At 35.7% G+C, this 16,699-nt stretch overlaps 2 protein-coding genes across 3 annotated transcripts; both read left to right on the top strand.

Annotated features, from left to right (window-relative positions):
* Positions 1–572: 572 nt before the first annotated feature.
* znf143a (zinc finger protein 143a) lies at positions 573–9,764 on the top strand. Its single transcript, XM_083558746.1, has 16 exons — positions 573–726; positions 1,271–1,424; positions 1,510–1,587; positions 1,687–1,770; positions 1,869–1,991; positions 5,046–5,230; positions 5,366–5,425; positions 5,541–5,654; positions 5,979–6,054; positions 6,572–6,697; positions 6,777–6,956; positions 7,061–7,285; positions 7,844–7,968; positions 8,086–8,208; positions 8,390–8,464; positions 9,529–9,764. Exons 2-16 carry the CDS (start codon positions 1,331–1,333, stop codon positions 9,616–9,618), a joined length of 1,758 nt encoding a protein of 585 aa, XP_083414872.1. The 5' UTR covers positions 573–726; positions 1,271–1,330; the 3' UTR covers positions 9,619–9,764.
* Positions 9,529–16,320, top strand: LOC310735724 (wee1-like protein kinase 1-B). Of its 2 annotated transcripts, none has more exons than XM_083558757.1 (12): positions 9,529–9,657; positions 10,641–10,708; positions 10,827–11,123; positions 11,235–11,395; positions 12,144–12,186; positions 12,310–12,479; positions 13,432–13,700; positions 13,780–13,860; positions 13,949–14,034; positions 14,115–14,285; positions 14,854–14,999; positions 15,111–16,320. In XM_083558757.1, the coding sequence occupies exons 3-12, from the start codon at positions 10,827–10,829 to the stop codon at positions 15,250–15,252; spliced, it is 1,566 nt and encodes a 521-aa protein (XP_083414883.1). In that variant the 5' UTR covers positions 9,529–9,657; positions 10,641–10,708; the 3' UTR covers positions 15,253–16,320. The 2 variants fall into 2 exon arrangements, with proteins under 2 accessions (XP_083414883.1, XP_083414884.1); XM_083558758.1 differs by having other exon boundaries at positions 9,600–9,618.
* The last annotated feature ends 379 nt before the right edge of the window (positions 16,321–16,699 follow it).

A 16,699-nucleotide genomic window follows, 5' to 3' on the forward strand; every position in this document is an offset into this window, starting at 1 on the left:
AATGCATCTATTTGACATTCCTTTATTTGACTAGTTTTTGTTTAATTAATATAAATGTATATTTATTCATTGATTCATTTACTGCTGCGCTAGGCAAATTATGAGATATGTAGCCCTACACAATCTATATCTCTAAACAATTTGGCTAAAAGTATATGGACACCTGATGGTGCCATTAGTGTTCCCTTTCATCCCAAAGGTGTTTGAGATCAAGGCTTGTGCAGGACATTCGAGTTCTTCCACTTTAACCATAACCCTCTATGAAGCGCCATGCTTTATGCATAGGGGCATTGTCATGCTGGAATAGACTTTGGACCTCTTATTTTCTTTGAAAGAAAATCTTAATGCTACAAAACACAAAGACATGTATACAACTGAGCGGTTTCAATTTGGAGGCAACAGAAAGGAGCACACTTATGGGTGTCATGGGAAGGTGTCTTACTCTCAGAATTACTCACTTACATATCATTAATATGATTCCATTACTTTTTTCTGTTTAATTTACTCATTCTGGCCGTTAGGCTTGCTCATCCTCCGTGCCTGATGGGGGCGCTATGTGACTCCTGAACCGGTTAATAAAGCGTGATTTAGCGTCAAAAAGAAGAAGTACAGTTTTTCCAGCGCTGGAGGTGCAGGTTAATTCGAAACAGACAGAAAGCTTGGATTTTGATTAGAATAATAACACATGCGCTCTGCTGCAGAGGGATCTCCTACATACTGATACAGGTTAGCAGGAAGTGTGTTTCCATGTTGTTGTAATGAGTTGCAGTGCAGCTCTGTAGCTCACCGCTGTAAGATTTTGAGCTAAACTCCGGCTTTGGGCACTTAAATGTGTATATCAGTAACAGTAATGATCTCAGATTTCCACAGAGATGATGTTCAGTAGAGAATTGTTGTAGTTTAGGACAAAATGTGCTAGTTTGAGCTAGTTTATGAAGCTTTTATAGCAACCATTCTTATCTGTCTATCTCTAATCTATCTGTATGTTTGCCTGTATCTCTGCTAGACAAATGTCAGATTATCTATCTATCTATCTATCTATCTATCTATCTATCTATCTATATCTATCTATCTATCTATCTATCTATCTATCTATCTATCTATCTATCTATCTATCTATCTATCTATTTGTGTATGTCTGTGTATCTTTGATGCAGCTCAGTATGGAGAAACTGACTAATGTAATATTTCTGTATATACATTATAAAGTGTACATTATATGTACACTTCAGGTATAAACATCTCTCTCTCTTTCTTTTCTCTTTTCTAGTATATGATTGACTGCTTAATAAGCATTGCTGCTGTGTGACTAATTGCTCACAGTGTAGTCATGCTGCTGGCTACAGTAAACCAGGGTGGAGCAGAATTCCCACATGAGCGAAGTGATACTCAGAACTTTACTCTGTGTCTCAGTGACCTTTCAGGTCAGTAATAAAACATTTTTTCTGATTCTGATTGAGTTTGGTGGCTCTGCTTTGACATTAAAGATTGTTTCTTTGTATTTCATAGACGATCAGTACACAAACAGCTTGGAGGCTGTGACTCTCTCAGACGGCTCCACTGCATATATTCAGCATAATGCTCAAGGTACTGAAGCTTTATCAGCTTTAGGAAGAAATACTGAAGTTTAGGAAAATTACCTCGAATGTGTATTTTAAATCAGTAATGACTTTTTCTTTGCCCAAGATGGGAATGTATTGGAGGGGCAGGTTATACAGTTGGATGATGGCTCTACTGCTTACATTCAGCATATCGCTCTACAAAATGGAGGTGTGTATGTAACTTATGCTTTATAGTTTGTGTCTAAATCTGAAATTTTTTTACTTAATTATCTACTACGTATACATTTTCTCCCTTCTTGTTCCTAGAGCTTGATGGATGGTCAGGTGCTGCTACTACTGATGTGGAAAGTGAGTGTCTGAGTCTGGAGGCTGGACAGACCGTACAGTTGGAAGATGGAAGCACTGCTTATTTACATCGCATACCAAAAGGTATTTTTCAGAGTCAGAATTTTCATTGACGATTCAGAACGATGAGTCAGATTTTTTTTGCGATAGCAAGTCAACATTTTTGATGCTGTCAAAGAAGAATTTTTCTACATGCTTAGTTGGAATTTTCCTTGATGTCATGTTTGGTGCTGAATCATATTTGATTCTGAGTTGGAGTTTTCCTTGCAGTCAGAATTTGTAGTAAAGACAAGATGATAAAAATTCTTGGGAGAAAAATTTTTTTCTCCCAAATGCTGTATGACATTTATTTCTACAAAAGTGTAGACAAACAGAGTAAGGATTTTTCTTAACTATGGGTTTTCTAATTAAAAAAAATATCCTGGACAAAATGTAAAAATTATTACATTTTCTGCTGAAACTGATTTTTTATTTTTTTTAATCTCTGCCAAGTCAAGTTTATTTCTATAGCGCTTTTCACAACAGACATTGCCTCAAAGCAGCTTTACAGAATTTTAAGAGTTAAGGTAAATGGTGTGTATTTATCCCTGATGAGCAGCCATGGCGTCTGTGGCAAGGAAAAACTCCCTTAATGTTATGAGGAAGAAACCTTGAGAGGAACCAGACTCAAAAGGGGAACCCATCCTCATTTGGGTGACATCAAGAGTGTGATTATAGTCTTTAAACAATACAGAACACTGTAGAGTGAGAACTAACATGAGCACTGGAGTGTACAGTTATAAGTAATGTTCTTTCTACAGTCTTATTCAGTCATTTGTGGTTATAAAACTAGGAGCTACTGAGCAACTCAAAAAATAGCTCAACATTTGCGATCATCACAGATACAACACCAGCTTCTCCATGCCAGAGCCTTTAAACACTCAAGGAGGTCCAATGTCAAAACCACACATGTAGCGGGATCCAATTGGCACTGGTACTTCTCTAGAAGGATCAGGATGTTTGCGAGTTCGGCATCTACTTCTTTAAAGGTCCACAATCTTCATGAGGTGGGACGTGACTGGAGCTGGAGCAACCTCAGGATGCCTCAGGATGGGTAGAGAAAGAGAAGCAGTGGAGAGAAATTAGCGTAGCTGCTGTTCATGATATTAACAGAACAAGTTAATAATGTGCATGTGATCAGGTGTACTGGAGCACAAGGCTATAATGTGAGACGTATGTTATGTGTAGGCTTTGCTAAAAAGATATGTTTTCAATCTGCACTTAAACTGGGGGAGTGTGTCTGAGCCCGGAACACTATCAGGAAGACTGTTCCAAAGTTTAGGAGCTAAATGTGAGAATGATCTACCGCCTTCAGTGGACTTTGCTATTCTAGGAACTACTAGACGTCTGAAGTTTTGAGATCTCAGGGAGCGTGACGGATTGTGTTAGAAGACTGGATAGATAATTAGGAGCTAAACCATTTAGTGTTTTGTAAGTAAGTAGCAGTAGTTTGTAGTCGATTCAATACTTAACAGGTAGCCAGTGTAGGGACGATAAAATTGGGGTAATATGGTCATATTTTCTCGACCTTGTGAGAACTCTGGCTGCTGCATTCTGGACTAACTGTAGCTTGTTTATTTATGATGCAGGACAACCACCTAGTAATGCATTACAATAGTCCAGTCTGGAGGTCATAAACGCATGGACGAGCTTCTCTGCATCAGATATAGACATGTTTCTTAGCTTAGCAAAATTTCTAAGGTGAAAGAAGGCTGTTTTTGTAACATGGTTGATATGATTATTAAAAGACAAGTTTGTGTCTAAAATAACTCCCAGGTCTTTTACTGTTGAACTAGTAGTTACAGAACATCTGCCTAAATGCAGGTTGAAATGCTGGAGCTTCTGTGTACTGGTTTTTGGGCTGATGAGCAAAATCTCCATCTTATCAGAATTGAATAATAGAAAGTTATGGGTCATCCAGTCTTTTAATTCTTTAACAAACTCAGTTATCCGAGCTAATTAAGCTGTATCGTCTTTTTTGATGAGATGTATAACTGGGTATCATCAGTATAACAGTGGAAGCTAATCCCATGCCTTCTAATAATATTTCCTAAGGGAAGCATCTATATTGTGAAAAGCAGGGGTCCTAGAACTGAACCTTGTGGCACGCCATAACTTACTTGCAGTAACCTAGATAGCTCTCTATTTATGTCTACAAAATGGTAACGATCAGACAGGTAGGATTTAAACCAGCTTAATGCCTGTCCCTGAATGCTGATGTAATTTTGTAAGTGATCTAGGAGAAGATCATGATCTATAGTGTAGAATGCAGCACTAAGAATCTAGTAAGACTAATAGAGAGATGTAGCCTTGTTCTGAAGCTAAAACAGGTCATTAGTGATTTTAACTAGAGCAGTTTCTGTGCTATGATGGAGCCCAAAACCTGACTGAAACTCAAAATGGTTATATTGGTTATATATACAAAATGGTTATATATACAAAATGGTAACGATCAAACTGGTAGGATTTAAACCAGCTTAATGCCTGTCCCTGAATGCTGATGTAATTTTGTAAGTGATCTAGGAGAAGATCATGATCTATAGTGTAGAATGCAGCACTAAGATCTAGTAAGACTAACAGAGAGATGTAGCCTTGTTCTGAAACTAAAAACAGGTCATTAGTGATTTTAACTAGAGCAGTTTCTGTGCTATGATGGGGCCTAAAACCTGACTGAAACTCCTCAAAGATATTGTTCTCTTGTAAGTGGGAACATAACTGGGCAGAGACAATCTTTTCTAAAACCTTAGACATAAATTGGAGATTTAAAATGGGTCTGTAATTCGATAGTGTGTTTGGAGCCAAATTAGGTTTCTTAATGAGGGGCTTAATAACTGCTACCTTGAGGGATTTAGGGACGTGACATAAAGATAGTGAGGAGTTAATAATATTCAGAAGAGGCTCACCAGCTGTAAGTAACAGTTCTTTCAATAGTTTAGTTGGAATGGGATCTAACTGACATGTTGTTGATTTTGTTTTGGTGATCATGCAGCTGTTCCTGTCCTATACATGTAAAGCAGTGTAGTTTTGGAGTTTTAGGTGAGATTGGGGTTACTAAGTTAATTAACACCATGGTAACTTTGATCTGTGTTCTGTTTTCAGAGGTGTATGATTCCACTGTGCTCCAGGCAGTGCAGCTGGAGGATGGTTCCACAGCCTTCATTCAGCAGATGATGCAGCCAGACACAATTCTATCCATCCAGGAAAGTGACACAGTGTCTGATCTGCCTCTCGATGGAATCACAGACCCTGGGAATGTTACTGTGCTGGAACAGTACACCACTAATGTAACATACACATTCAGGTTTTTTTTTTTTTTTTTTTTAATCATTAAGACATTTGAATTGTACAATTAATACATAAATCAATTCATGAAAAAAGTTTTCTCAGTGATGTATTGCAATGTGACCTGGTCATTACAGATAGAAGAAATGAAACCTTATGCAAAGGCTGGTTTGCTCACAAATGAAAATGTAGTGCAGGTATGTGAAGGTAACTACAGGAATTTCATGTCTGACCAAAATGAGCATTTAAAATTATTATTGGAAAGAAAATATATAAAATGATTTAACCTAATTGGAAATTCTCTTTGTTTAGATTGTTATTCCGAGTCAGGACGGACAACGCACTTTAGATCAGCATGGAGAGAAAACATTTCAGTGCAGCTATGAAGGCTGTGGCAAACTTTACACCACTGCATATCACCTCAAGGTGTGTGGATTAATCAGTTCTGGGATTTATGAATTTTGTAAATGTATAACATTGTTCTCTTTTTACAACAAAAACATTTCTTAAAGTTTGCAAATGTATGTGATATACACACAATAAACTCCATAGCTAATTATTACGTGCTGTTGTAAGAAGATAATTATGATGGCACCAGCAACCTTGTTTTATCACACCACCTCATTGTAGATTATTTTCTACAAGAGCATGATATTCATGTACTATTGTACTGTATGTATGCACTGGTGACTGTTCAGTAGCAGATTTACATTTAAATCAATCTTTTATTGTCTGCTTGTGTTTTATCAGGTACATGAAAGAGTACACACAGGTGACAAGCCTTACTGTTGTGACATACCCGGCTGTGACAAAAAGTTTGCAACAGGTAACATCTTGCATTTATTAGATTAAATACATCATTTTAAACCTCTGAAAATTATCTACATTGAATGTTAAATAGTGTAGAGGATACTTCAAAAATACTCAAATTAATTACAAAAACTTTTTTTTTCTTTTTTTTTCATATCTCTACATTTTTACTCTAATTAAAAACACCAGGATTGATGAGTGATTCTGCAAATTAGACAATTCCTTACTTAATTTAAATGGATTATTTGACTGAAACAACTCAAATGACTTAAGGCAATGAAAAAGCTTATAGAAATGGCACTTGTCTTTAACACCTAAGTCTGTGTATAATGTATATAATCAGATATATAGTCAGAATCTGATCATTCCAGGTGAGATGAGAATATGATGCATTATTATCAGCACATTAGCAGTTTTATTCCTAATAATAATCATGCTCATTGATGCTCCATGACATTAGAAGAATAAGAAACAAACATAATGAAGCTGATGTATATTTTGGATGTTAAAGCTGTAAAGTTGTTATTATTTAGGTCATGGTTTGAAAAGCCACATGAGGACACACACTGGTGAAAAGCCCTATTGCTGCATTGAATTGAATTGTAAAAAATCTTTCAAGAACTCTGGAGACCTCCAAAAGCACATCCGAATCCATACAGGTACAATTACTGCTTTATTATTATAATATGTTCTGGTCTAATATTTGAGCATTAAATGAGTGTAATTTTGACCTTTCAGGGGAAAAGCCCTTCCTTTGTCTGTATGAAGGCTGTGGTCGGTCTTTTAGGACCTCCAACATTTGCAAGGTGCACATGCGCACACACACAGGGGAGAAGCCGTACCACTGCTCCGAGCCAGGCTGCAACCGGGCCTTTGCCAGCGCAACTAATTACAAAAACCACAGCAGGATCCACACTGGTATTCTAGTGTTTAGATTCAAATCTATGAAACATACAGTTTTCATCCTCTCTTTCACAAGACATAAATTTAAATTTTTTAAAACTCTACTTTTTTGTTCTCAGGTGAAAGGCCCTATGTTTGTACTGTTCCTGGTTGTGACAAGCGCTTCACCGAGTACTCAAGCTTGTATAAGCATCAAGTAGTTCACACGGCCTGCAAACCTTATGAGTGCAGCCATTGTGGGAAGACCTACAAGCAGATATCCACACTGGCCTTGCACAAGCGCACAGCACACAACGTCTCTGAGACTATCGAGGAAGAGCATGAGGACTATGAGCCTCCAACAGGTCAGCAATTATACAGCTTTGATACTTTTCACTTGACTTGCCAATGGCTGGCTTTATTAGCTAAATAACAGGGCTGTCATCAGCCAATCTGCTTTTACCAGACAGTTAACAGTGATTGCATTAAGCACTTGATGAACTTGATTAAGTGGATGTGCTTGGTTGCCACTCAAAACCATATTTTGGTCAAAACTGTGTATAGTTTTAAAGCATAGCCTAATGTGTAATTAAAGTGCAAGTATGCATATGCTGTTCATATATGTTGTGCTGTGGTATGCTGGGGACATCTCAATCTCTCTGTCTTTTCTTTTTTTTTTTTTTTTTTTAAGGTCCTTTTTAAAAAAAATTGCTTTATGTGCCTTTTTCTGTTTGCTTAGACGCATTTGTAACAGCAGTACTAAAGTTCAGCAGAAATGTAAACGATACCCATCCCTAGCTGTTATTGAGTCTGGCATGACTTATTTAAGATCACTAAATAACCAACACTGACTGATGAATCTATATAATAAATGTTTAACAGGCTTCTAAGCACATTAAATACATTGTTTACTCTCCACTCAGAAGCCATTGATGATCCCTCCATGAACGGTACTTTGGAGGAAAGCATTGCACCCTGCTCAGATATGACCTCTGACCTCACAGCGCAGGAGCAGGTCACCCTCGTCACACAGGATGAGGCTCATCAGGTTTAAATTTGTATTTAGTAGTTATATTTATGGTTACTGTGCTGCTTAAAGGTTATATTGGATGCACTTTTGTTTGGTGATATATCTCTCTAAGGATGGCGAAAACTGTCATTGCAGGAGAATGTCAGTACGATTACCATGGTAACACAAGATGGCAGCATGCTCACCCTTCCAGTCAGTGAGTCAGTACTGTCATCCACTGAAGTCACAATGGTAACAGCCGACAGCTCAGAGGGACAGGTGGGTGTGGCCATCAGCTGTTTATGAACTGTGATGTGTATTGGGAATTTAACTTGGTTTCAAACACAGATGTTGCAAAAGTAATACTTAATGTACTTAATTACTTAATGTAATTAAATAATTTTGTGTGTGTTTGTCTGTCTGTGTGTGTGTGTTTGTGTGTTTGTGTGTGTGTGTGCAGACCAAACAGGAAGCAGTGCATTCACACCCAGTTACTCTTCTGGCGACCTCTGATGGAAAACAAGTTGCTGTTGAGGTGAGATTACATCATGCATTTATGTTGTAGGCCATTACATGAAAAGGCGCTTTATTATCATCATTGTTACAGGTAATGAATTATAGAACATTAGAAATTATTTTTAAATAAAAAAAATATATATATTCAAACCAACAGTTAAACGTTGCTTGATTGAGATGCCTCATTACATTGAGATGTAACAGTATCCCTTACAAACATGATCTTTTATATGTATGCAAATGAGGCTTTATTTTAGCATTAACACAGTCTTCAGATAAACACCTTTAAGGCAAGAGATTGCTACAATGTCATTTATTTTTGGTTAATCAAAAAAGTACTATGGACTCTTTATAACAAAATTAGGAACATTTCAAGAAATTCTTCAGTATTGAACTTTTCAGTAGGGGGAATGAACTTGTATATTTTGAAATAAATCTGGTTTAGAAAAAATAATTAAATAAAGGTATTTCACATATTTCTACTTTTATAATCGTTATTTCTCTTAGCTAAAGAAACTGATACCCCATAGCAGGAAAAAATGCATTTTAAGGATATTTAACAAGATTATGAACTGGGTGGAGCTTAAAGCTGTCTTCAAATATTTCCATTTTCGAATATACAATACTTTCGTGTGCATAAATAAATGGTGAAATATAATATATCAATGCTGAGTTTTAGACATAGCATAAGAAAAGACTGCATGAGGATTTGTAATTTATCCAACCAGCAGATATGTTGTTTGTTTCTTCTTAAAGATTAATCATGATAACTTAATGATGTGACAAATATGATGTGATCATTGGCACTTACATTAACACTTACAAAAGGTGTCAAGTGCTTTATTTAGAGTTTAAACTAAACAGTTTTCCAATTCACAACTTATCAGGGTTGTCATTAAAGATGTTTAACTTCAAAAGCCATTCTGGGGTTCAGATGGCTTTGGCATAAAACATGTTGAGTCATGATGGAATTACATTTTGAAAGCTGTGTAGTAAGTATTTATTTTCTGGAGTATCATTGTGTGTTTTTTCATTTTTATCATTATTACTAATCTTCAGTTTGGGATGTGTTCTTTCATGCAGCTTGGTGATCAGATGACACTGGAGGAAGCTCTTAGAATTGCATCAGCTATACAGCAAGGAGCCATGGCAGAGCTAGAACATCAACTCTGAGTAAAATACAGAATTTTGTGTGTTTGGTTTGATCAAATGGTAAATGTTGGACTATTCCCTCAAATCTTCCTGTTTACATTCATATTTTTGATAATGTGTGTATCAGAAAATTTGTGTGCTTTAAAATAAACAACTTTATAAACACATGAATTTGTTGCTTTGGTTGTTTAGAGCTCCCTGAAGAATACCAAATACTGAGATCCATTTTTAATCCTATTCAGGAATCATGCTTGTTGGATGAAACAGTGATTGACTTCTAAATAAATAAATATGAACAGAGAAAGCAAGTGATGTCAAGATGATCAGGAGAAATCATGTCCAGGCATGATCACCTCGATGACCACAAAAAATTTTTTTATTTTTTTTTTAATGTGGCTTCATCTTTGATGTTAACAGCAGTTTTTTTAATAAGCATTTTTAGTTGCACAAACAATTCTCTAAAATAGTCTAGTGAGATTTTATATGATGCAGTAACTACATTATTATGCTTTTTTTTTCTCACTTTTAAATTGTAGTTAAGAAAAAAATTTATACTCAATGAACTGATGCATAAATCAGGGTAAAGGTAATACGTAAAGAAATTGAAATAAAATGACAAATTCTAGGTACATTACAGTTAACATAACTGTAAATACTGCATATAAATCATTTAGATCAAGTCTGACACTATTGGAACTATAACTTAAATATCTTACTTAAAATTTAGTATTTAGAAAGCATTTCGTATATTTTTGTATGAGAATATTTGGATATATATATATTTTTTATTTTCTTTATTTTATTATTCTTTATTTTGTATTTACATTATATAAATGTAATGTATGTTTGTATTATAAATATAGGCAATTTATAATAATTTGTTTATTGAATTAAATTATAGTTGTTTATATGGGACATTATCATGCACAAGTCTTTGTAGAGTTTATTGTTCTCTGATGTGGAGGTGTGGTCACATGACTGCCCCTCCCACTATCTGTAACCTATTAAAAACTCCCCACATTTCAACCTCACTGTCATTGCAGGGGGAGTAATTATCCAGTGTGGTGGTGGGCTTGTTGACACATTTTAGGGAAACACATTGTAAGGAAAGGTAGTGTGCTGATTCCTGTACACATATGTAATCTTGACAACACTGCAATGCTTTATTTCTTTAGAAGGGTGGATTTACTTTATTACAAATGAGATCTTTTTATTTTTCTTTATTACAGATGCCCAAAATAAGACCAGTTCGCCAGAGGTTGAATTTCAGTGCTGGTGTTAAGGACAGCAGCTGCAGAGGAATTGAAGAAGAGCTGAGATTTTTGCCATCCAATGCAGTATGTGAAGGGTTTCTACGAAACACTCCAGAATGTACAGAACATGAAATGACTATAAATGAAGATTCCATTGAATCCCCTGCACTGCTCACAGCCAACTTGAGTGACACTGAGACTCCATCATCCATTTCATGCAGAGACACGTCTCCATCACGTCTCACCTCCAGACACTTCAGAAAATCTAACAATGTAATCAACCTGCCTACATGTTATTCAGTGTTTTCTGTATATATTCAGTTTTTTGGTGGCATTAATCTAAGTGTATTTTTAAACCCTAAACATTATCTCTCTGTGTTTCAGTGGAAAAAAGGCCATTCTTTGAGGAAGAGAGAAAGTTTGCATTCATACGTCACTCCAAAATCAGAAATAAAGAGATGGGGGATTAATGTAAACCCATTCACCCCAGACTCACTTCTCGTCCAGACTGTGAGTGCAAAGAGGAACCGCAACCATCAGAAAGAGTAAGTGTAAATTAAGGTCACTTGGATTTACAAGAAACTAAGCAAATACACCCAAAATGTTTCACAGAATGTAAAACAGGAAGTTTTTGCACTATTCAAATGTGAGGCACATTATTTAAAGTTACTGTTTAACTTTTGTGGTTATCTTTTATCTGGTTTCACTTAAAGTGTTACTATACAATAATGACCATAATCATAGTATCATTTCAGTGACAAGAATTGATAAAGTTTTTTTCTAGAAATGCTGGACTTTCCACCCCGTCTTTGTCATTATTTTTAGATTTCAGTTGATATTATTTATTAATTTTCACTAGTTTTTAGACCAAAATACCGGATATCCTGACTACACTTATAATATTTATAGACACCTGTTAGTAGGAGATTATAGTAAATATTACACATGATAGTACAGATAGCAAAACTAAAGCACACATACAGTGCAAAGGCACATTTATGGTTTCAGGATGGAGAATAAAGAAAGCTGTATGTCTATTATATTAACTGTTTAACCATTAGCCCTAAACCTTAACTTATTTAAATAAATACGTGCTTCTGTCTTTGAAAGCTGTTGCTCTGCTTTAAACTTTATTGCTAATATACTGTACATTTATTTCTGAGTACCTTTAAACAACTCCTTGTATCATTCATCAAACCAAAAATAATGGTAATAATTTTAAATAAATAATGTCCTTTTTCATTTGTAATGTTTATTTATAGATATGTCATGTTTTTATTTATTTTTTAACAGTGCATGGGAGCAATTTGAGAAGGACTTTATTCCCCCATTAAAGGTAAAGGCCCTACACATACACTACATAATATTGGAGATAAGAAATCACTCCCAAATCATAATTTGTTCTGTCTACCTGTTATTTAAGACATGACAAAGCCTTTTTTTCCCCCCACATTTTCAGAGAAAGAATATTGAAGCGAGTTCAACATCTCGCTACAAATCTGAATTCTACGAATTGGAGAAAATCAGCTCCGGACAGTTTGGAGCCGTTTTCAAATGTGTGAAAAGACTTGATGGGTGTATTTATTCCATCAAGTGCTCCAAAAGCCCTTTAGAAGGTTCTGTGGATGAGTAAGTCATTTCAGCATTCTGTTCACCTGGTCTGCAGAAAATTTAAGTCATCCTAGTAAACTCGTCAAATATTTCTGAATTCTGAGTTCTGATTTTTATTATGAGTTTGTTATAAAAGGTATAAGTTTATATATAAATATAAGGTTGTTATGCCATGTTTTAGAGCAGGGGTCTCCAATCTTTTCCAGAAAGGGCCAGTGTGGGTGCAGGTTTTCATTCCAACCAATCAATGGTCACACCTGATAGTCATTTACAATGACGATCATTAGATTTGAACAGGTAGAATTTGGTGTGGACTCGCTTGGTTGGAATAAAAACCTGCACCCACACCGGCCCTTTCTGGAAAAGATTGGAGACCCCTGTTTTAGAGGGTTTACTCCATTTTAGGCTGTTCAATGCTTTTTTTTAAGGAAAAAAAGGAATGAAAAATAATTCTACCAGTGTTGGACAAAATGTCTGGAATTGGTTTAATAATCATATATTTGATTTAATATAATCTTATAATAGGATGATATAAAATACTAGATTCACTCATTAGTTTAATTTATCTCTCTTTTCATCTCTTATAATATTTCAATAGAGAAGTACAAATTGTTGCACAACACGTGTGTGACAATAGTCACAATTCATGTCTGAAATGTACATGTGGTATTTCAACATTTTTAATGTTTCTTTGCACACATCCACCGCTGCCTCTGACTTGCTCATTGGGAATAAATATATATGGATAAATGTATTAAGTTAACATGTATATTTAGAATGTATTTGTTTCTGTTAACCTGCTTTGTGATCCACTGATAAAAGGACTATAACTGAATTCAACTAAGTCTATAGCGTCATAAGTGTGTGTGGAACTGCAAGAATTATGTAACTGTGAATTATATTTAGCACATGTTATTGTGTTATAATATGTGCTGCACGTACTAACCATAAAATGTGGTTCCTGTTAAAGGCAGAAGGCTCTACACGAGGTGTATGCCCATGCTGTACTGGGACAGCACCCCCATGTCGTGAGGTATTACTCTGCATGGTCTGAGGATGAATATGTGCTTCTTCAGAATGAGTACTGCAACAAAGGAACACTCGAGCAACTCATCACAGAGAACCGGAGAACACTGAAGTTCTTTTCTGAAGCTCAACTGAAGAATTTGCTTCTGCACGTTTCACGGGGTTTGAAGTACATCCACTCAGCTTCTCTCACTCATATGAACATCAAACCAAGTAAGCCAAATTCACGTAATTTAGGCCTGGTTTATTTTGTGTAGTTTATTCTAAAACATTATATCCTTTCTGTTTGCAGGTAATATATTTATATCAAGGAGAGCAGCTGCTCAGAACACAGATGCCCATGAATCAGATACAGACGTCGTGTACAAAATAGGTTTGTAGCACACTTTCTTGTACTTCTGCATTACAGAAAACTAGCTGAGTATAATAAAAATTACAATGGTTTTCGTTTCCTTCTTTAGGAAATCTTGGTCATGTGACTCATGTGAGTAGCCCAAGAGTGGCAGAAGGAGACAGCAGATTTTTAGCCAATGAGATCCTGCAAGAAGTAAATCACTCCTTTTAGCTAATCTACTGTAATTATTCTTTATTTATACACTGGATGAACTAACCGTGCCGGTCTTTCAGGATTACAGGAATCTACAGAAAGCGGATATTTTTGCCCTGGCACTCACAGTGACTACTGCCTGTAGAGCAAAAGAGCTCCCAAAGAATGGGGAAAAGTGGCATGCCATACGCAGAGGGGAACTCCCAACTGTAGCTTTCGTGCTGTCAATAGCATTTCAACAACTGCTTAAGGTTTGTTTCATTTAGATAAGTGTATAATGCATGTGAGCTTTCTTGGATTCAGCGGTGTTGAACAGATATTGTTATAAGCATGAGACTGTGGTTTACCTATAAGCAGTTTAGGATTTATAATGTTATTAATATATGTTAATTATATTATATAACAAGAAAAATCACTGGTAGGTAGATGAAAATGTAATAATTATGTAGGTTGTTTCAGTCTTGGCATTTGGGAGACAAGTCTTTTAGTTCCTTGGGGGAATGTGCCTGTGGGGGAATGGGGGAAAAGTGGCATGACGTATGCATAATGCAGTTTCTGATTTGTCAACTTCACAAACCTTTTGAAGGAGGTTTCTAGCTGCTTAAAAAATAACTTTCACAAACATTTAATGTACTAATAATTGATGAAAAGTATAACTAAATTTATGGTTGATAAAATGTTAGAAATTCTATTGATATTAGAAGAATAAACCCTAATCAGTGTAACATAGTAACAACTTTATCATCCAAGATTTAGATGAAATAGATGATTTAGATTCAGTTAGATTTTCTTTAAAATACTTGTACATTTTATTTACAGCTCATGATTCATCCGGACCCTGTGTGCAGACCTTCATCCTCAGCCCTCATTAAACACACCATCCTTCAGCCTGTGTGCAGTTTGAGTGCTAGAAGTCTGCAGGAGCAGCTTCATGCACAGAAGTTCAGAAACGCACTGCTCATGAAGTAAGTTCTGAAGTTTTAGTAGTGTAAAATCAGCCAGGCTTCAATTTGATAAATGCTGTTTCATTTAGCTAACATCTTCAATCAAGTCACTTTGTTTTTGTTTTTGTCCAGAGAGCTGAGTGAAATCCAATCATCCACAGCAGCTGCAGAACCGAGCTTTTCTGTGACACGTTCCCAAGGAAACAAGTATAGCCGATCATCCAGTCTGTTTGGGAAAAAAATTAACCGCTCACTTAGTTTAACAATATTCTGATATGGAAATGCAACAGATTGCTGTAGATTATTGACCAATTTTTTGTTGGAAAAACCTGAATGTATTATATGCAGATTGATATGATTGTAAATATATATTTCCTTTTCATTTTCCTTGTTGGATTTCTCATCACGTGTTTATTCCCCTTTGCTGTTATAATAAGACACTTATTTCCACTAGATTTGGGGGTGTGCCTTTTGAGATTTGTGTTCAGTCAGCTACAAGAGTGTTCGTGAGATTAGGCACTGATGTTGTGTTAGGAGTCTCCAGTTCCAGTATATCCCAAAAGGTATCCTAAAAGGCCTGAGCTCCTTTTGTGTTCTTTCACTCCAATCAAAACCCACCATATCTTCATGGAGCTCTCACTTTAAGCACAGGGGCAGTGTAACACTGGAACAGATTTGTGCCTCTTAGTTCTTATGGAAATTGTACTGATATTGTGGGCTTCTAAATCTGTGGCAATAGCTTGAAGAACTATAAATGGTGGTTATGGTCAGGTGACACACTTTTGGCTGTATCATTCATTATATTATACAAGAGATGTGGTTAAAATATAGGTTTGGCTGTTTAACGTGAATTGCTTTTCTTTGTGGCTCATATTCAGTGCTGTTATGTAAAAATAAATTGTAACTGCGATAAAAAAATGTGCTGAATTCATTCACACATTCAACATTGTGTTTCATTTGTTTTGTTTTTTTTGTTACAAAGCAGTGTTTATTTATTAATCAAAGTTTTAAACTTTTTTTTAAACTTCACTTAAAAAGCAGTGCTACTGTGTGAAGTCATAGTACGTTTCATGTGTTGTTTTTTATTTAAAGTGATAAATTACAATCATATTGTGACATTGTATTTGAGAAGCACTCGAAAGTTGTTGCACAGGCTGATGCTGAACATTTCAGGGTAAATATATATATATTTTTTATTGCAGTGCCTGTTGATAGACACTTCTGTGAAGGTCATAGGAAATTGTATCTGTGCACAACTGCCACATATTTTGATTTCCAGTTATAGCATGGTTTTAGTTTTTTACTGTACTTTTATAAAATAAAAGTCAGCTTGCACACTTCACTACCTGTCTGTTTTATGAGTGTCACCTTTCTAACAAATTTGCTTTACAAAGTATGCAACACACAGTTACAATTCAAATTTACAATCATTCTTGCAGTTTATTAACCGGCCAGTGAAATGGCAGATGTTTTATGTATAAAATCAAGCAGATACAGGTCCAAAGCTTCAGTTGCTTGCACATCAAACATTCAAATGGTGGAAAATGTAATCGCCTTGACTTTATCTGTGACACAAGTGTTTATAGAAGCAGGGTTTGTATGAAAAACTGCTGCTCTCCTGCCATTTTCACACACAGTTTTCTTGCATTGTGCTTCTGCCACACGAATGGCTGATTGGATATCTGAATATTATTCAGTTTATAAATGAAGTTATCCAATTT

The sequence above is a fragment of the Silurus aristotelis genome, assembly GCF_946808225.1.
Source record: "Silurus aristotelis genome assembly, chromosome: 13".
Lineage (NCBI taxonomy): Eukaryota > Metazoa > Chordata > Actinopteri > Siluriformes > Siluridae > Silurus > Silurus aristotelis.

What these genes read in the sequence shown, in the direction of transcription:
- LOC310735724 (XM_083558757.1), top strand. Translation starts at nt 10,827, where the DNA reads ATGCCCAAAATAAGACCAGTTCGCCAGAGGTTGAATTTCAGTGCTGGT. An exon ending in AACCGCAACCATCAGAAAGA is followed by an intron (nt 11,396 to 12,143) that starts GTAAGTGTAAAT and finishes ATTTTTTAACAG; the next exon opens with TGCATGGGAGCAATTTGAGA. An exon ending in TTAGAAGGTTCTGTGGATGA is followed by an intron (nt 12,480 to 13,431) that starts GTAAGTCATTTC and finishes TTCCTGTTAAAG; the next exon opens with GCAGAAGGCTCTACACGAGG.
- znf143a (XM_083558746.1), top strand. Translation starts at nt 1,331, where the DNA reads ATGCTGCTGGCTACAGTAAACCAGGGTGGAGCAGAATTCCCACATGAG. An exon ending in TGGAACAGTACACCACTAAT is followed by an intron (nt 5,231 to 5,365) that starts GTAACATACACA and finishes TGGTCATTACAG; the next exon opens with ATAGAAGAAATGAAACCTTA. An exon ending in CACAGGATGAGGCTCATCAG is followed by an intron (nt 7,969 to 8,085) that starts GTTTAAATTTGT and finishes CTGTCATTGCAG; the next exon opens with GAGAATGTCAGTACGATTAC.